This window comes from Oculina patagonica, chromosome 2, assembly GCF_052425735.1.
Source record: "Oculina patagonica isolate OP01 chromosome 2, crgOcupat, whole genome shotgun sequence".
Lineage (NCBI taxonomy): Eukaryota > Metazoa > Cnidaria > Anthozoa > Scleractinia > Oculinidae > Oculina > Oculina patagonica.
In genome coordinates this window covers 561,468-581,951 of record NC_135759.1, presented here as the reverse complement: position 1 = coordinate 581,951, position 20,484 = coordinate 561,468, and the positions used below count along the sequence as shown (strand labels likewise).

At 36.6% G+C, this 20,484-nt stretch overlaps 1 protein-coding gene and 2 long non-coding RNA genes across 3 annotated transcripts; 2 read left to right on the top strand and 1 right to left on the bottom strand.

Moving 5' to 3' along the window:
• Positions 1-1,580: 1,580 nt before the first annotated feature.
• LOC144641671 (uncharacterized) lies at positions 1,581-5,392 on the bottom strand. Its single transcript, XR_013568603.1, has 2 exons — positions 4,894-5,392; positions 1,581-1,688 (listed from the first exon to the last, which is right to left on the bottom strand). It is a non-coding gene; the product is annotated as an uncharacterized LOC144641671 (long non-coding RNA).
• A 2,639-nt stretch (positions 5,393-8,031) lies between these two features.
• LOC144637627 (vesicular inhibitory amino acid transporter-like) lies at positions 8,032-12,552 on the top strand. Its single transcript, XM_078496689.1, has 2 exons — positions 8,032-8,062; positions 11,072-12,552. The coding sequence occupies exon 2, from the start codon at positions 11,203-11,205 to the stop codon at positions 12,550-12,552; it is 1,350 nt and encodes a 449-aa protein (XP_078352815.1). The 5' UTR covers positions 8,032-8,062; positions 11,072-11,202.
• Positions 12,553-15,343: 2,791 nt separating this feature from the next.
• LOC144642493 (uncharacterized) lies at positions 15,344-18,783 on the top strand. The gene is made up of 2 exons (XR_013568740.1): positions 15,344-15,583; positions 18,481-18,783. It is a non-coding gene; the product is annotated as an uncharacterized LOC144642493 (long non-coding RNA).
• The last annotated feature ends 1,701 nt before the right edge of the window (positions 18,784-20,484 follow it).

The window sequence follows — 20,484 nt, the reverse complement described above, 5'->3', positions numbered from 1 at the left end:
TATTTTTTAACTATTTTTGAAAAACAGATTAAAAATAGTGTTTAAAGTATATTTTTTATGTAGTTTTTGACTGTTTAAACTGTATTTGTAATCTAATTAAAACAGTATTGAAACGTATTTTTCAAATGGTGTTTTTGAGCTGTTTGAAACAGTATTTTAAACATATTTTGAAACGTTTTCTAGATTCCAAAGAGGCAGGTTGGAATTTAAAATATATTTCATTCAAACAGGATTACAAATATATTTTAAATTCTCACACTATTTGTAAACTATTTTTAAAATGTTTTTTAACTCTTTTTAAAAACAATTTTTTAACTATTTTTGAAAAACAGATTAAAAATAGTGTTTAAAGTATATTTTTCATGTCGTTTTTGACTGTTTAAACTGTATTTGTAATCTATTTAAAACAGTATTGAAACATATTTTGAAATGGTGTTTTTAAGCTGTTTAAAACACTATTAAAATATATTTTAAAAACTTCTTCAAGATTCCACAGAAGCAGGTTGGAATTTAACAAATTACAAACAGGATTACAAATACATTTAAAATTTGGTGCTTAAAATAATAAGTGTTTGGGTCGAGTACATGAAAACAACAATTAAGTGTGGCTTCACTTTGAACCAAAACAAAGGAAAGAATGGGGATAAAGGTGGTATCTGTTGTAATTATTGAGAAACAACACTGTACAGGAGAGGTGCAGGGAAGGAGAGGGGAAGTTCAAGCGCGAAGCAGGAACGTTTGAATGCTCGTGCTTCGTGCTCTCCCTCACTTGCGCTTTGCGCTCAAACTTCCCTTCTCCCTCCCCTTGGCCTTTGAACGCCGGCCACGCAGGCTATGTATGACCAAACATATATCTCTAGAGGTCAAGCCTGAGGCTTTCAATAGCAGTGACCAACAGCCAAAAATAAATTTCTAGCTGACACTCACTCTGCTTTCATACTCTCAAGTTCCCAAACTCTTTAAAAAGTGCATTCCACAAATTATGAATGAGCAACAACTGTAAGTTGTCCACTTTACTTTACAAACACTGAGTGTGAAATAATTTGTAAAAGATTTCAAACACTTAATTATGAAGACTCTCAAAAAAAACTTACATGTGCATACAGCGGATTCAAGTTGAGCGTTTAACGGCCACAGTTGTCATGTTCGTTGTCATGGTTGAATTGTTTGCGGTGTGAGGCAAAATGACAGACGTTGGTAGGCGGGAATGCAAACATTCTGTCTGGGAAAACAACAACATGCTTTTTCCCAGACAGAACGTCGTCATTCCCATCTAGCAACGTCTGTCATTTTGCCTCGCAAGGGAATCAATTCAACGGTGACAACGAACACCACAACTGTGGCCGTTAAACACTCTTGAAACTTGAATCCGCTGTGAATACATGTACATGTAATACTATACATGTATGTATACAGCTGCACATGTATATGTAAAGGACCTCAGCCTCCATCATTTTCTATACCATTGAAATAATGAAAATTTAATTGCACAATGAAATGGAATCTTTTTTGCAATAGTACTGCAACTTACTGTCACAGTGTTAAAATGAACATGACATGCTTCACATGGCTGCTAAGGGTTCTTTTAATACTTGTTTAATTGTTATTTCTAACTTATTCTTAGCTCAACAAGTGTACATGTATCTGCAGGGTTTTCCTTTTGGCCAGCTTGTTCTGTTGGTATTTTTCTGCAAAGATAATAAAAAAATAGACTTAAAAAATTAATTAATTTACATAATAAAATTATGCACTCACAACAACATTATGCAACCCTAAGAAATGATCTTCATGATTACATTTAAAAAAAATACAAATCCCATTCCTTTTGTGTAAATGTGATCACTTATTCGGATACACTTAAGCTTTATAATGTAAGTTCATCATTAGAGGAACATGTAAACTCTGATGATAATGCGTCAGTCAATTGAAACCCTGGTCTCCTGACCCCCAGGACTTAGCTGGGATTTAACATGTCCAAAGCCCAGGGTTCGAAATAATGGCTGGTCAACGACAATGTCCGGACTGATTGGGGAGTTGACCAGTCAACCTTTCGTCTTGCCAGTCATATAGTATGTTGACCAGTCACATTTGATCATATTAAAAATGAAATAAATTAAAAAGTCCATGCTGTAGCTTTGTACTGCATAACTTTGATCTGAAATTGTGGGTGAAATGTGTAATGTGTAATGATGATGGTACGGGTTTGTCTTACAAACAGTGGAACTATGGAACTCTTGGTAATGTCATGCATCAAGTTTTAGACTCTAGGTTATAATAAAGGGTACAATGAGTTTATGCAACATAATGCACCTTTGACTATGCAGTTTTTCACCCACTTAATGAATGTAAGCTTTCAGTACAGTCCAAATGGCCTTGGGCCTTCTGTCTAAGAATTAAAATAAAAATGCTGCTTTCACTTAATTCATAGCCTGCGTCGCAGCCGGATGTGTGACAAAACCTTGGTATAGTCCATCTGCGAAACACAGCCAAAAAGCTTGTTCTGATATTCTGCAGGTTTGCAAGGATCTGTGTATTCATTTCTGATTGGCTAGTTTCAGATTACTATCATTACTTTCTGACAAGCTTTTGTTTTGTGGTCATGCTGACAGACTTTCTTTGTTTATACTGTGCAAACAGAATGTTGGCGCGAAGATTTCCAAAGATAGCAGAGTACCTTGCGTAACAGACAATCTCTCTCCAGGCGCACACAGCAAGCGAAGGAAACTGCTAGCGAAGGAGTACACCTTGACTGCTAGGAAGTCATAGGAAGACTTCAGTCAAAGCTGTAAAAGAAGCGAATTGAAATTAATCACCTTCGAAATAAACAAGCTCGCTGCAGGAATTTTTTGGAGGTCACAATGCATGTTTGAATTGCCAACAGCCATGGCAAATCTTTAATTTTCCACTTTCTCCAATTGATAATTACAAAATTGTCTTTTAATACTGTTTATAAAAAAAGCTGTCCATCTCAGACTCTTGATTTAGGCGATTACGTCGAACTGTTTTCATCCCGTGTTTCGAAATAAATTTCATTTTAGCTTAGTAAGTCTTGCATGACCAGTTTTAAGTTTGATTTCGTCCAGTGACAAAGCGCGTTCGAAAGTAATATGAAACTAGCCAATCAGAAGTGAATACACAGATCCTTGCAAACCTGCGAGATATCGGAACAAGCTTTTCGGCTGCCTTTAATTTCGCAGACGGACTAGACCAGGGTTTAGTTCGTCTGCAACGCAGGCTATTAATTCAGAGCAGCTACCAGTTCGAGCAGATTTAAATGTGCAAGTGACTGACTTTCTTCATTCATCTATAATATGTACATTGTACAGAGCTGCCATTTTGAAATCAAACTGTTGATTGGGCTAGACTTGGCAAAAGAATGCTAGGACTACAGTCCTCGCTGATCAATAATGAAGACCATAAATGAAATGGGACTGAAAAAAGGTTTTGTGTGACAGAACAATATTATCCATGGTTATCTTAGGGTACATGTATAGTCACTGTACATATACATGTACATGGGACTGGACCCAGGCTTGTGCTTACATGTACATGTAAATGGAACCTTTCTGAAACCAGTCTGGTACGGAAACTACAATCCTAGCTTAGAATTGTTGACACATATTAAAAATTAACAAGAACTGGTATTCACCGAAGTGGAGGTGAATAGTAATCCACCATGTTCACTGACACTGAGGTGAATAACTGTTTTAGTATGTACATGTACCACACAAGTTGAATAACAAGCGGACCAAAACATCACTTTTGGTAAACAAAGCGACGCTTGAAGGCAGTTTGTTTCTCCTTGACTGCTTAGAGTTGAATAGTACTTTGCTAATCACCTCCGAGTTAACCAATCAGCACTGTGTAAAGCACTATTCACCTGTGTGTTACAGTATATACTAAAATGTACATGTAATGGCAGTTATTATCGCATGGCAAATTTAACACTTGTTTTTATTAAATCTCATCACACTCTCAAGGCTGCAAATAAGTTTTTTCACTTGAAAGGACATATCTCCTACTAAGACACCATCGTGGTCGCCAAAAAAAAAAAAATGTGGTTGGACATTACCAATTTGTTGCCGTAAAATGAATTTGTGATCAAAAAATTGTCCGTACATTATGTCCGACTACAATTGCCATTTCATCGGACACGAGCAAATTTGGTAAGCCAATGTCTGGTGACTGACTGCTATTGCAGCCCTGTACTCTGCTCTAAATACCCCCATCTCCCATCTCGCAATCCAATATTGTATGATTGTAGCAAAGAGCTCATGAAAACAAACTACCACATTGATAGGGGAAGGGGTTGGAAAAGTGGGGCGAAATTAAACCATATTACAATAAAATAGGTCCTAATAGTTAGGTCACTCACATATGTGTAATATGTACAATGTAAAAAACTAAACTGATTGCATCTTCATAAAAAATAAATAAAAATATAAAAAAAAATGAAAAAAAAAATAAAAATTGAGTGAAATCAAGGCATTAATTTATAAAATCCAAGCAACGAAATATTTTAGTGAGCCTGATTCCTTCACTTTGTTTTTGCATACGAAAGAAATCGGATTTAGTCTATAAATTATTTCGCAGGCTGAAGTGAACTGAACTTGTAAAGCTTACTGAACGTTCTGTTCAGTTGAAATTACAGTGCAGTGACATGAATAATGTACTACAGTATAGAATCCCGATTACTCCAGCCCTTGGTTTCTCGAAACTTCCTCCAATAACTGACTTTTCCCTTGTGAAGTATTTCTCCGTAATTTTACTCCAGATTTCTCAAAGCAGTTTCCCCCGGACTGGAGGTTCAAGATACACACAACTTTTGCTTCGTGTACATGTGCTTATGTGATAGATCTTTTAAGTGCTTTTTAAAAATCAATTCAAGCTTACCTTTAACGGTGTCATCAATCCATACGGCTGGAAAATGCATCTTTCCGAAGGTGAATCGTCGATTAAGAAACTATTTCAGTTGAGATTTCAACCAACTATGATGGAACATACGTGTACAACTCTGAGCTCGTTTATATAACGACTAAAGGCAAAATTTAAAATGGCGGTGTGGTTCGAGAAGGCCCGGAACGGATCACGTGGTCTGTAAAATTAATGATTAAACACACACGTGACAATAGCGCGCCCAATTTGCAAAAAGTGCTGTACGCTGGTGGGAGAAATTCTTGGATTACAAGCACAAGATTCCTTTTGTGAACAAAATCTGGGATTCCATGGCTAAGTAGAAGGCGCCTTTTGTGTATAAAGGTCTCAGGTATGAGATTAATTAACATTTAATTCACAGATCCCGTTAATCACGGCTGTCCGTCTGCCGGGAGCTTGCAACTCGTCCCCCTGGAACTCCTGTGTTTTGTTTTCAGTGGGTTTCAATCGATATCCAGACCGGCAAAACTTGCTAATTGTTATTTTTCGATTTGCCTATAAAATATCTAGAAGCTTATATGATACCTACGAGGCTCTTAAACGTGTATAAGTCGGTCTATTTTCCTCAGATCTTCAGTGTGCGCGAAATGAAGTGAGATAAAACGGAGGCGGGACTGGGGATAGGGAGTAAGGCAACCTCTCAAAATAGTGCAAAAATAGTGTATTTAAAATATGTTTCTATGTTGATCCTGCTTTTAGTATTTCAAAACCACATTGTAAATATTCTAGTCAGCTAAACAAAAATTTACGTATGTTTAATTCAGATTTTTGTAAAACGTGATCATGAGTTGATATTTCAAATAGATTTTAAATATTATGTTTAAAACCTGTTTTATACTGTTAACTTGTAAACCACACTTTAAATATCCTATTTTAAACCTATTTTATACTGTTAACTTGCCAACTACATTTAAAATATCCTATTTTAATCTGTTTTTGTACTGTTAGTTTACAAACTACATTTTTCAACAACCATAGCGGATACAACATTCAAAACATCGTCAAAGTAGCATTTTTAAACTATTTAAACTAACTGTTTGTGGTAATTGTTTTGAAACAGATTTAAAATGCACTATTTAAACTCTGTTTTAAAACAAAAATACCTTGAAAATAGATAGAATTTTTTTCAGTATCATAAAATACGTTTCAACTATATCTAAAATATAATTCAAATCGGAAGCAAAATTTAAACTTTTTTACAAAATAGCATAAAAATAGCTCTAAATGCTTAAAAATAGTGTTCAAATCATCAAAATACTTTCAAATCAGCTTCAAAACAGTTTTAAAACACAGTTGGTTTGGTAAGGGGTGGCAGTCGGATCGCACTGTATGAGTTTTAAGCACTTAAAGCGAAAATTAAGGGTGTTTTTACATATTCTACTATGGTTATCAGTGACGTAATGAAAATGACCACAACTTGTTCAGCAATGATTGGACATTTGTTTGATGTTATAATGGTTGCAAAAACTGGTAAATATTAGTAGTACTTACCCATCAAATTATGAGAGCTGGAAAGTGCTGGAAACCGTTTTAAAGCCTCCTTAAAATTTGAATTTCTACATTACCCAAGATGCCGACGTTTCGATTTAACATGCAATTAAAAGATATCGAACAGTTGCTGAACAGTGCTAGTATGGCAAGGCTGCTTTTTAGTTCTGGTTATGATATTATGTTTAAGCCAAAAAAAATTTACAGGGGCGAGAGCACTGCATGTATTTATCTTCGAAGCTGAAATCAGAGTTACATAACTTTCTTGTCATTCATTTAAGTGGTGTCACACTTGCAGGGAGTAAAAGGCACCTGACATATTATTACAGACGCCATTCAAAGCAATTTGAGCACCGTTTCTCAAAACGCCTGTTCTACGAGGGCCCTGACGGGGGAATCAAATCCGATTTCCCAGCCCAAAGTTTGCCCAAATCCCATTCCAAGTTCTTTTGGTTTTTTTGTTTTGATTCCCAACCCAGTGACCCAAATCCCATTTTCCTAGTGAAAATTTGCCCAAATCCCAGTTCCTGTCTTACCCCTTCAAGCCCCTCATCTACCTTGAGACACAAGTACGTGCCACCGCTTTATATTTTTTGTGATTGTTTGTTGCTTCTCATCCCTCCTGGGGGGAACTCTGTGTATTTTTGGGTGGGTGTGTGCCGCTGGGACTCTGAAAACCTTACCCTAAACCGTCTTCAACTGATTTTGCAACCCTTTAGTAGACTAGACACCGAAAATTCCCTACCCCATCCCAGACGTGCTTTTTTAGAACTGTATTACTATTAGTGTTTCTAATGGAAAACCATCTGCCATTTAAAACGATGATTTAATTTACGTTTAAAAAAGCCTCTTTCTCCTCCGAGTTTCAATTCCTATTTTGAACTTAATTGTTCATACTAATGATCAGTTTCGCGGCAAATGATAACCTATTCTAGACCAAAACTCTCTGATTTATATACACTATCCCCCCGGGCTCTCAATCATTCTTTTATGTTTTATCATCTGGCACTTGGAGCAGTGGTGTTAGGTTTGAATCAATCAATAAAACACGTCTTACCTCTTTTAAATGCATTCTTGCATATCTTTTCCCAGTAAGCAACTAATCTGCGAGCAAAAATGCACTCATTCGCGACGACCCAATGCTTTTTAAGTCAAACAAAACCGATCCGATCGTTTCGAGCGCTATTATTTTGAAAAGTATCGACCACTGACTGTTGAAACCGTGGTCAGTCCAACGGCTGAACCTCTTTGGACGGTTACAACAGTCAGCAGTCGATACTTTTCAAAATAATGTTTTTTTCGAGGTCCCGGCTGCCTACGACTTTTTGCCTATGATTTTTGCTGTATTGTTTGAATTTTATCTCAAGGCAATACATTGTTAAGCGAGTTTACGTGAAGTATAATCCGTATTTCAGCGTCTCTCTCTAGTCACGCTAGTCCCAGTTCCTTTTCCGGGGCCACGTTTCCCCATCAACTCGCGCGCATGCTGACCGTCAGATACAATCTCATTGAGAAGGAGGAACGTTTGGAGATGTTTTGTACGGACTTGCTTGCTGTGACAGTTAGATCGCACTTCACAGATCTGGCGCTGTACAGGCAAATGAGCGGGCTACAGGAGCAGCTTTAGACTTAAACTCGGGTAAATGAGCAAGAATTTATCAATATCTGTTATTATCGTATGGAGATCTAACTGAGTGACACAAGTGTCGTTAATTACGTCTTGTATCACTTGAAAAGACCCTTAAGGTAAACCTTTCGTGGTAATGTTTTAGTTCTTAGTTACCTATATATTTCAAATCAGCTGGCTATGGCCATATAAATTACCTTCAATTCGATTACGTTTTAGATTCTTGCATGATATAGCCAACGACAAACAAACCAGAGTTCGAGGAATATATTCATGCATCAGGTAACAAGAACAACAGCAAGAAAAGTTTATTTGTATTCTGCGGTATATTAAGAGATGGCCGCAATGTGCTGGTTAGAGCGAGTAAGCCAACTAGTTAGGTTTGAAATCATGATCCTTTGGGTAAAAGACATCTAGTAAACGGTGAGGGTAAAAGACGGAATGAATTTGCGGAATGGCATGTGGCATGACTTGCGGAATGGCATAATTATGCGGAATGAAATTTTCGCGGAATAACTCAATGACATAAATTATACGAAAAAGCGCGCCAGCTTTTCACGAGAAGCCGCCTTGTTAAATACTGCGGGCTCAAACCATCAAGGAGGAAACTTCTACAGAAAGATCATTTCACCTTTCAAATCACCGATTTACGCCTTCTGCTAAACCAATTCAAATTCTCACTTTGCTGAACCGCAAATATATCCCATAAAATTAAGGGTTCTTACATCTTCTTTATCCTTCGAGGTCGATCTCGAACCCGGATTACGAGTTTAGGATTTCGAGTGAGGATTTCGTCAATTTACAGAAAAGCGACTACCCTGGTAGTTGCCGCATGCAGACTCTTTCACCCCACTTGGGACAATAAAACATACAAAGCCAAAGGCAACGAAGCCGTTAGAAAGAAAATATAACGGACCGAAAATTTACGTACTTGAAAAAAAAAAGAAAACCCACAAAAACAGGCAATTCCAGTTAGACACCCATCCAAGTACTAACCCCGCCCAACAAGGTTTAACTTGAGCGATCGGACAAGAATACGAACTGTTACTTTCCATTGGTTCTTGTCCGATCGCCGAAGTTAAGCCCTGTTGGGCGGGGATAGTACTTGGATGGGTGACTAACTGAAAATACCCGTTGTGGGTTTTCTTTTTTTTTTTTCAAACTTAGTAAATTTTCAGGCACTTATATTTTCTTTCTAACGGCTTCGTTGAATTTAGGTGAGACAGTCTGCATGCGGCAAGGACCCCGGCAAGGGCAGTCGCTCTTCTGTAAATTGACGAAATTTTCACTAGAAATCCTAACTCGTAATCCAGGCTCGAGATCGGCATGACTATAAATACACCATAAACGATATTGCCGCCTAAAAAAAAAGGGTTCCAGTTACTAGTTCATAGCAGAAATAATTATCGTTCTGTGTTTCAAGGCAAATAGACGAGAGTTTTCCTTCACGTTAAAAGAACTACTCAGTCGATACTCAGGATCACTCAGCCAAGATTCAGCCGCTCATTTTAGCAACGCCAGCAAGTCGATAATTCAAGTCCTCGGAAGCATCACGGCAAGTAGCGAAAATATTTTCTTTGGTTCTATTCGGTGTAAATCGGTGGTTTGAACGGTGAAAAGATCCTTTATATATTACAACGATGTTCTATGGAATTTTCCTCCTTGATGGTTTGAGCCCGCAGTATTAAACAAGGTGGCTTCTCTTGAAAAAATGGCACGCTTTTCAGTATAATTTATGTCATTGAGTCATTCCGCGAAAATTACATTACGCATAATTATGCCATTCCGCAAGTCATGCCACATGCCATTCCGCAAACTCATTCCGTCTTTTACCCTCACCGGAAAAAAAGAAAACTCAAAAATTAATGATCGAACTAACTTTAAACTTAAAACACTTACTCAACCCACGCAGAAAGACTTAAAGATTATAATAAACGTCATGACTCATTTCTCTCGCCGAAGTCAAATGAGGTCATATATTCGGGACTGAAAAGATAAAATAATGGGCCTGGTTTGGAGGAATAACGAAATAACGGTAACGGTGTTTCCTTTGGAATAATCAGCGATATTTCTCTGGAAAAAAAGTAATAGAAAGTAATGCAGATGTTATGAAAAGTGATGGAAATTCAGAGAGCTGGAATAATGGTAACTTATTTATTCCTTCTCAGTGCCCGAAAGTAAAAATTACCATATCACTAAAGCGAAAAAACAAAAGGCTTACAATGAATTAAATAGACAAGCCGACAAATTGTGAGGAAGATTAATGTTGATTCGAAGAATGGCAACTCAATGCAAATATTTACCAAAATAAGTACGGTACACCTCAAGGCAACATACAAACAAACGTGAAAGCGATCCAATTTTGTTTTCCTATTCCATTCACTGTTCCTGAGCATTAAGACGAACAATTTGCATTATTAACCGTCACGGATTTGACTTCAATAAACCGTCACGGATCCATAGGTTTGTTGATTGAACTCTGTTTGACACTTCCACAACAATATTTAGCACGGTTTTGTTTCTGAATGAGGGGTAATAATAATATAAGAAGAAGAAGAAGAAGAAGAAGAAGAACTTTATTTAAGTGTCTGGTCTTCTAGCTAGCCTTAAGCTTACTAATCGGGGACACTGTTTAAATTTAAATATAATATAAGTATAAAAACGATTCTGGTCTATTTACATTAAATTATACTGCATCTTCCAACACTCTTTGTATTTACATCTAATTCCTACAATTAAGATACTACTTTAAAATACGGAATATCGAACCTATATTTAATACTTATAGGGTGTTTTCGGCTCAAGAGTTGCAAAGGTGACACCCTTTGTGTTTGAATTGCTCGGACTGGGTCAAATGAATCAAAGGTTGTCAAGGGAAATCATAATCGTAGCTTCACCGAATATTGAATGTCAGTTCAATGGCCACTAAAGGCCACGACACTACGAAGATTTCTCTGCTAACCAGAAAGTAAAACAACGTGGCCTTAACTTTGAATAGCTTATTCTTCTTCTTTTATTTAGGATTCACCCTTTCAACGAAATCTCATAAAGAGACACCGAGGTGGAAAAAAGACAAGTATATCTCGCCGGTGAGGCCCGGAAACTCAGAACGCGTACGCATTACAGATTCATTGAGGTTTAACTAGTCACAGATGGGCATGACTTACCAACCCTTAAAAAGCGAGAAAATTGATGAGGTTGACGAAACTGAAATTATAACGCTTCTTCAATCGTCAGACGCAGAGAGTTCCTCGGATGATGAGGTGACACATCCATTAAATAATAAGGAATCGCATGACCCCTCCACGGGTGAATTATCATCTGTGTGGAAGACGGCAGCAAACCTTGTTAACTATATCGAAGGCATTGGTTTCCTCGCTGTACCCTATGCGCTCAAAGAAGGAGGAGTGGCTGCTATAGTAGCGTTTACAATAATCCCAATTATCCTATGGTACATGGGAACAATTTTAACCGAGTGCCTCTATGACGAAGATGACCAGGGAACGAAACATCGTGTGAGGTCCGGCTATAGAGATTTAGGTGACGCACTTGTGCCTAAATATGGCGGTTATATAATTTCTGGTGTTATGCTGCTGGATGTATTCCTGCTAACTGTTTCCTACCTTGTACTCTTTGGATCTGTCATGCACCACACCCTTCCATCTGTGCCCATCACAGAGGTCACGTGGATCGGTATCGCTGGAGGTTTGGTCCTACCAACAACCTTCCTCAAGTCTCTCTCGCAAATTGCGTGGTTGAGTGTTATCAGCGTGTTCGCTTTAGCTGCAGTTGTTGTATCTGTTGTTTGGTACGGAGCAGAACATACGAACGAGTGGGACCTGAGCACTATCCTGTTTTGGGACACTGAGGGTGTGATTATGTCTTTATCAATTATACTGTACAGTTATGGTGCGTATGTTCTTATTCCAACTATAGAGAAAAGTATGGCTGATAAAGCAAAGTTCGGCAAAGCCTTAGCTTTAGCATATCTGGTCAGCGTGTTTTTGAAACTATCCTTTTCTGTGTGTGCATTTCTCTCTTTCGGTTTCAACACTGATGCAGTTATAATAAATAATCTTCCTTTAGGGACAGTTCACATAGCTGTCGGTTCTTTTTTCGCTTTAAATTGTATACTTTCCTACGCTCTTGCTATTTATCCATTGGTCGAGGCTCTCCACAATTCAGTTTCCATTCACATTACAAATGACAAAGTTCCTGGCTATTTAACAGATGCAGTGGTTCGAGTCACAGCACTTTTTATGACAGTTGTTGTGGCCATTTTCGTGCCAAATTTCTCGATAATTGTATCATTTATGGGAAGCACAGTATTTTCTCTCTCTGGTTACATTTTTCCATTTGTCTTGCATTTAAAGCTCAAGTACAGGCAGCTTAAGATCTACAAAGTTTGTATTAATTCCGTTTTGATATTTTTCGGGGTAATTGTAACAATATTTGGAACTGCAGTGTCCATTAAAACTCTAATTAAGTTCTATGAACATTAAACTACAATGTAAGTAGGTTATAAAGCAAGTAAGTAAGTAAGTAAGTAAGTAAGTAAATAAGTAAGTCTTTATTTTATGACGGTGACACTTGAAAGTAATTCAACTGATGAACTTGTGGCCCTCAGAAAAAATTAATAAAAAAGGAAACGAAGAAAAATAAAAATAACAGAAGTATAATAATGCTAAAAATGTAAAAATAGAAAATATAACTATGTACACAATAATAAAAAAAAGGTATATTAAAATAATTTAAGGTGGCTCAAAACAGTTTCCTGAATTTTTCAGCACCTCTACTTTGTCGAATCAAAACTACGACCATTTTTCAGTTGATACAACATTTTTGATATTAAACAGATGTCCAATCACTGGTGAACAAGTTACGATTATTTCCTTGACATTACAAGTTACCATAGCAACGGTATAATATGTTAAAAACACCTTTATTTTTTTGCTTTAAGTGCTTATAACTCAAAAACGAGCTCGCGATCGGTGACCCCATTTTTATGATAGAATAATGATCAGCATGTTAAGATTCAACTTCTGGCAAAGTTTAAAGTAATTATGTCCCGTGGGTTCAGAGCCACCTTAAATTTTCGAAAATTTATAGTGGCTCTGAACATACAGAACAGAATTTTTTTAAACTTTGCAAATAGTTGTATCTTAACATGGTAATCATTATTCCATAATAAAAATGGGGGTCACCGAGCTTGTTTTTGAGTTTTAAGCACTTAAAGCGAAAATTAAGGGTGTTTTACATATTCTACTATGGTTACCCACTATGAAACTCGGATTTGTTAAAATCCCATGAAAATCCCTTGAAAAGACCATGAACATCATTTCATGACTGGTGAATCTTGCAAAATAATTTTTCATGGCCTCCTCTGTGGTCATTAAATTCTCGTGAAAAAAAATGAAGTGTTTTCATGACCCATGAATTAAAAAGGACTTGGCTTTAAGGGTCATGAATTTTCAATGAAATACTACTTAATGAAAACACACCAAAAAGTTCAATGATTAAGCCATGAAAAAAATTAATGGGTCATGAAATATCATAAAAATAATCATCATGAAATTTCATGACTCATTAATTTTCTATGAAAATGTTGATGAGAAAATGCCTTGAAAAAAATCTTTAATTATTTAGCAGCAAAAGAAATGCATTCCACAATATGAAGACATGTACACTGTATACAATAAATGAATTAAATGGATTGAGCTGTTCCACTAGACCAGTGCTTTGGCCTGCATTATTTATACAGTTAACTTACATTACTAGAGGACAGATCCACTTTGGGACCAGCTAGAACTGAAATAGCACGACATCAAAGTTTCAGTCTATTGATCTACAGTTAATGAATAAGGTAGGGAAAGGCTTCTATCCATTAAAATGGCGCCGATGTTACTGTATGTGCTAATCAACATAAGGCACATGAAATGTAAAAAAATACCAGTAAATTCAATCCATGCATGTACAGTTGAATCCCGATAACTCAAACCTTCAAGGGAAATTGACAAAGGTTCGGTAAAATTATTAAAAAAATGACCTGAAGGGAAAGCGAAAAAAGTTTGAGTTACCCGGTAGCTATCTATAGCGCTGGAGTTCGAGTTACTGAGGGTTCCAGTTATCCAGTCAGGATTCAACTTTTTATACACTATCCAATGTATGGTACAATTTTAAAATGTTCCTACAAAAAAGCGAATAACCTTTACTTCTTTTGGAAAAATGTATTTTGATTCGGTCTATTGAAGTATCCTTGATCAGGCAGAGTGTGGTCATGTATAAAAAAGGGAATATATCATAATCTTAAATCAAGATTAGTTCATGGGGTCAGATTATAATCTTATTTCTTTTTTACACTGAATCATGAATATAGGAACTCAATTTTTTCTGGTGAATCTCTAATATTCTGCTAACTATGCAATGTCAACTTACTTGATTTAAAATACAGCGTTCAGCTTTTATTAGTTCACTAACTTATCCTGTGCATATAAGTACAAAACAATCTTGACCCATTGCACTTGATATAAGAAAGTGTAGTCTATCCTTTCAAATTGACTACGAGCAGTCCCTATTTTTTCGCAGAGTTGAGCTTGAAGCGAAAATAATTTTTCAAAGAGGACTCTGCGAAAAAATAGGGACTGCTCATAGTGTTCTTTCAAATGACCTTGCTATCTTAGAATTACAAGCTTACCTTACTCAATTTTAAAATTAAACAGTAGTTAACAATATGATGGTGTTTCACTCTTTTATGTTTGCAGGTTATAGAAACAAATACTGGGTGACAACTTAATTTGAAACTACTACTATCCAATGTTAAGACAATGCTATAAAAACCACCATAAGCTGATGTCAGACTTAGCTCGACTTGTACAATTCCTCTAATTATGAAAATCACCTCCAGGAAACACATCCAAAAATCAAAAACTTCAAAGTTCAGCTTCCTGGCAAGGATCTGAGGAAAAATAGACCGACTTATAAAAGTTTTGAAACCGCTAAAGTATTAGGATTTAATATAATTTTTAGGTAAATGGGAAAACAAACTAATATTGCCGATCCGGGGACGGATCGATCTAAAACAAAACATACAGGCGAACGCCCGTATCTTTAAACTCATACCTTTATACAAAAGAGGAGCCTTTTCCTTGGAATCCAATATTTTTTTTATAAAAGGTAGCTTCTGCTTGCAATCCTGAAGCGGTGATCGAGTTTTATATCCACTTATTCCTCGTTTCGACCAGAGAACGCTTCGTTGATATCAAACAACCTCTTCGTGCCGCCATTTTGAAAACTCGTCGCCAAGAAGGCCCTGGGACGAGGTTGTCCAAATTAGGCCCGGAAATGTCACGTGCGCGTTTAATCATTAATTTCGTAGACCACGTGATTCGTTCAAATTGACCCGCGGGCCGCCATGTTATGCAAGATTTCGCTTGGCTGAAATACGAATTGAAATTCAAATAGTTTCTTAGCAGCGAATCACCTTCGAAAAGATGCACTTTCCAGCATATGGATGGATCGATGACTTCGTAAAAGGTAAGGTTGAATTGATTTTTAGCACTTAAAAGATCTATCAGTCGTGCGCCAAGGGGCTAGCAGCCGTTGACCCAGGTTGATCACCTGGGGAAATGAAAACTGGTCTGCTTTGAGAAATCGGGGATAGAATATAGGAGAAGTACTTCACGAAGGAAACGAAAATTGTTGGAGGAATCGAAAATTTAGAGTAATCGAGGTTTCGAGGAATCGGGATTCCTCTGCTTCAACTTTCAGTTCAGAACTCCGATTACATGTACGTAAAGCGAAAGAGCTAGTCTGGTTCACCACAGTATTTCGTAGATTGGATTTTATATGTATTGCTTGCTTGAATTCACCCAATTGCTATGAAGATGCAGTAGCAAAATTTGAATGGCATTTTTCTCATGTGCATGTTCATGTACAGTATACTTGTTATGCAATGCTTTCGAGTACCTACCATACATTACAAGTACACCCACGGGTGACTTGATTTTTCAGGATACATGCAAGTTAAATCTGTTTTCGGAGCAACTACAGAATGTAGGGGCAGTCCGGTCCACCGTGCCGGAACGCTTCATTAAAGCCAATCGATTTTTCTTTAGCCTGTGGTAGCTTTTAGTAGTAACAAATTTATGTAAAGAGAAAACTTGGTTTTCAGACTTGTGAAAGCCTAGGTTCCACTGTTTCGCATTCAATATGGCGACCATGCTTTAATACGATTGAAGATTGAGGATTAATGCATTTCATTTTGTCGAAAAGGAGTATAAGCAACTTTAAGCAGAGTACATATAAGAGGAAGAAGAGTTACAAGTTTTATCTTTCAAAGACAGAATAAGGTAGTAAAACCTAAGAATCGCAGATTACAATTTCAGTATGCTAGCGTTCGCTCAACTGAATCTATAGAAATCGTCTAGAAATTATGGTTTATGTTAACAGTGTGATTTGGTATAAACTTCAACCCCAGTTATTACATGGGTGCAATGCGTACTACGTTTTTATTGGGTGCGAACTCGGTCATACAAGGGAGTGGACTCGGTCTCACTGGGAGCGAACGCGGTATAAGGTGGGAGCAAACTCTTACGGTGCGAAACCGATTGGGAGTGAAACCGACAGCTTCCCTGTAGTTTTATTTCTGTTTAAATTTAACAGTAGATCCCCGGTAACTCGAACTCGGATAACTCAAACAACCCCACTAACTTGAACTAACTTTGATAACTTCCATTTCCCTTGGACCTACAGTACTTTTCAGTCATTTTTACTCGGTTAACTTGAAAACCCCGCTAACTCGAACTGTTTTTTGTTTCCATTCAGAGTTAGAGTTACCGGGGTTCAACTGTATTTAAAATAAAAAAAAATAAAAAATAAAAAAAAAGGATTTTTCTGCTGTTCGAGATTGCAGAACTTTATTTGTTGCTGTTAACATTTTAAACCTCGATTGCTCTAAATTTTCGATGGAAGTTGATTCTGTGCAGTTGTTCATTCATGTGGAAGATTTTTTTTCCAAAAATCTAAACTGATTGCAAATTCGTCATAACCAATTTATTATTGCTTTAAGAATATTTTGTCTTTCATGAACATGGGAACGGTTGCGATGTAAAGCTGTTTACACATCTATTCCTGAGTTTTGCGTGCTGCTTGATGTCTGCACAAAGTTTTTAATCTCTACAGTGTACTATCATGTTTTTCGAAAGAGTTAATATTTCGAATGTCATGATTTGAGAAATTGAGTCCCTGCAGTTCTTCATTCATGTGGAAGGTTTTTTCCCCAAAATCTAAACTGATTGCGAGTTCGTCATTGCGAATTACACATGTATTATTTTAACAATATTTTGTTTTTCTTGGATGTGAGAATGGTTGCAGTGTAAAGCTGTTTACTAATCGGTTTTGTCCACTGCTTGACAAATTCCTTGATGTTTACATAAAGTTTTTACTCTCTATTATCAGGTTTTTCGAAAGAGTGAATATTTCGAATGTCGGATTCGAGGAATTGATTCTAACTGTGCAGTTGTTCATTCATGTGGAAAATTATTTTCCCAAAAATCTAATTTGAACTGAGATGAATTAATCGAGGTTCCACTGTAATACTATATACTATGCATACTACATAAGCATTGTATTTTCTGGTGGATACTGCAGAATGATATAATGCAATGACTTTCTTTGTGTAGGTTTCTGATTGGCTGTATTCGTTAAAGCATGTACAGTAAATGTATGCACATGAAGCCAAACTGTCACACAGTAATAAGCTTTCTGTATAAAAATAGTAGCCTTCTCAGCTTGGGTACACAAGGGACCAGTTCTAAAAGATTTGGGTCCATCTTATTCTACATGTAATTTGAAACCAGTCTGGAATGGAACCAAATTAAACTGGACCTGGCATTTTGCAGGTCCAGTTTTGGATCCCTACCAGACTGGTTCCAAAACAATCAGATGTAAATACACTAGAAGCTGATCCTGTCTGGTTCATTTCTGTTAAGATTGAAATCTGGTCTGAAGTGAAGGCAGCATTTGTTAAATTCGTACACAGAAGGCCCTCAGTTATTTCGACTATATACATGTATAGCACTGCAGTCACTGCATCAAGGTTACATTCATAATGGGTGTAATTTTATTACACCCTCAGTAATTATTTTTGAGTTTTGGAATGTGAGATCTTTATATTTAGCACTTTTGTTCTTGACGCCATTTTCGTCAGACCTTAAAGCTTATTATCCGTAGGGTGAATTAAACATGACCTTTATCTAGTCTTTTAAGCCATTTGGCTAACTGGTGTAGAAAATACACATGTATCTTTCATAAACTAGTGTGGACTTCCTTACATGTACCTACATGTAGGGGTTGACAGATTTAATCTGGACTACATTATGTTTTAGGTTTTCATCAATATTAATATACTGTTGTTTTTTACTTTTTTGCAGATGTATCATGAGGGATTTTTCAAATTTTTCATTTATCATAATAATAATAATAAAAATAACATAATAACTATTTCATTAAGTGTCGAAAAAATATTGCAGTTTTAACCATTAATTGTTGTCCTAAAATCATCCTTCCTATTTGGAGAGGCAAAAATTAATCAATATAATTTTAATTTCTAAAATTAATCAAAACTAAATCACCCAGTTGATGCTAGGATTTAAATTTGTATTAATGATAAAAAAATGAAAATTGCTTTGTTGAGTGGAATTATTCTAATAAATTTAAGATCAAAGAGGTACAAAGCATCTTGTCTTACTTTGCCGGCCATTTATTTAGTTTTTAAGTACATAGCATCAGAAACTAAAAGAGATTAAGGCGGCTTTAACAAGTTAACTTGCTTGTTGCAATGAACAGTCAATTGCAAAGTAGCCTATGGAACTTCAACTGATGTTGGCTTGTTTGGAAAACATTTGCTTGCTCAAGTGAGTGGAAGCTACAGTATGTGATAATGAAATGAAGACCATACATCTAATATACATTCAGTATGAAGTCACCTATTTGGTAAGTTTGTTATATGTTTTCTTTGATTTATTATGATTTTTATTTTAACAACCACCAGAAATGCAATTGATTCAACTGTGAAAAACAGTGAAAACTAAATTTTCATGGTGGTCATGTCTTCGTGTGCCTCATGAAAAGCAAGTGAGGGGCTGAATTCATGGGTAGTGAAAATGTCATGAAAAGTCATTACATTTTTCATGACTCATTAATATTCTACCGTTCATGGGAAAACAATGGGTTTTTCATGGGGCATGAATTTAATGACACCATGAAAACACCATTAATTCCAACACCATGAAAAATGAGCTTTTAAATTCATGGATTTTTCATCACCATGAAAAAGCCATTAAAAAACCATGGTGGCTTCATTTTGATTCATGGCATTTTCATGGGTATTTGGTCAATTAGAATTTTTTCATGGGCCATGAAGCGTTGAATATTAAGGGGATTTTCATGTTATTTTCATGGGATTTGTATGCAGTATTCATGGTATATTTTCATGAAAAACCCATGAAAATTTGACCATTAAAATCTACTGAAAAATCCATGAAGAAGCTATGAATTTTCCATGAAAAATTTCAGTGGATTTTCATGGGTTTTAAGTTCATAGTGACCAGTGACGTAATGAAAATGACCACAACTTGTTCAGCAATGATTCGACATTTGTTTGATGTTATAATGGTTGCAAAAACTGGTAAATATTAGTAGTACTTACCCATCAAATTATGAGAGCTGGAAAGTGCTGGAAACCGTTTTAAAGCCTCCGTAAAATTTGAATTTCTACATTACCCAAGATGCCGACGTTTCGATTTAACATGCAATTAAAAGATATCGAACAGTTGCTGAACAGTGCTAGTATGGCAAGGCTGCTTATTAGTTCTGGTTATAATATTATGTTTAAGCCAAAATAATTTTTACAGGGGCGAGAGCACTGCATGTATTTATCTTCGAAGCTGAAATCAGAGTTACATAACTTTCTTGTCATTCATTTAAGTGGTGTCACACTTGCAGGGAGTAAAAGGCACCTGACATATTATTACAGACGCCATTCAAAGCAATTTGAGCACCGTTTCTCAAAACGCCTGTTCTACGAGGGCCCTGACGGGGGAATCAAATCCGATTTCCCAGCCCAAAGTTTGCCCAAATCCCATTCCAAGATCTTTTGGTTTTTTTGTTTTGATTCCCAACCCAGTGACCCAAATCCCATTTTCCTAGTGAAAATTTGCCCAAATCCCAGTTCCTGTCTTACCCCTTCAAGCCCCTCATCTACCTTGAGACACAAGTACGTGCCACCGCTTTATATTTTTTGTGATTGTTTGTTGCTTCTCATCCCTCCTGGGGGGAAATCTGTGTATTTTTGGGTGGGTGTGTGCCACTGGGACTCTGAAAACCTTACCCTAAACCGTCTTCAACTAATTTTGCAACCCTTTAGTAGACTAGAC

Excerpts from the sequence above, each read along its gene's own strand:
- LOC144637627 (XM_078496689.1), top strand. The coding sequence starts at position 11,203 with ATGGGCATGACTTACCAACCCTTAAAAAGCGAGAAAATTGATGAGGTT.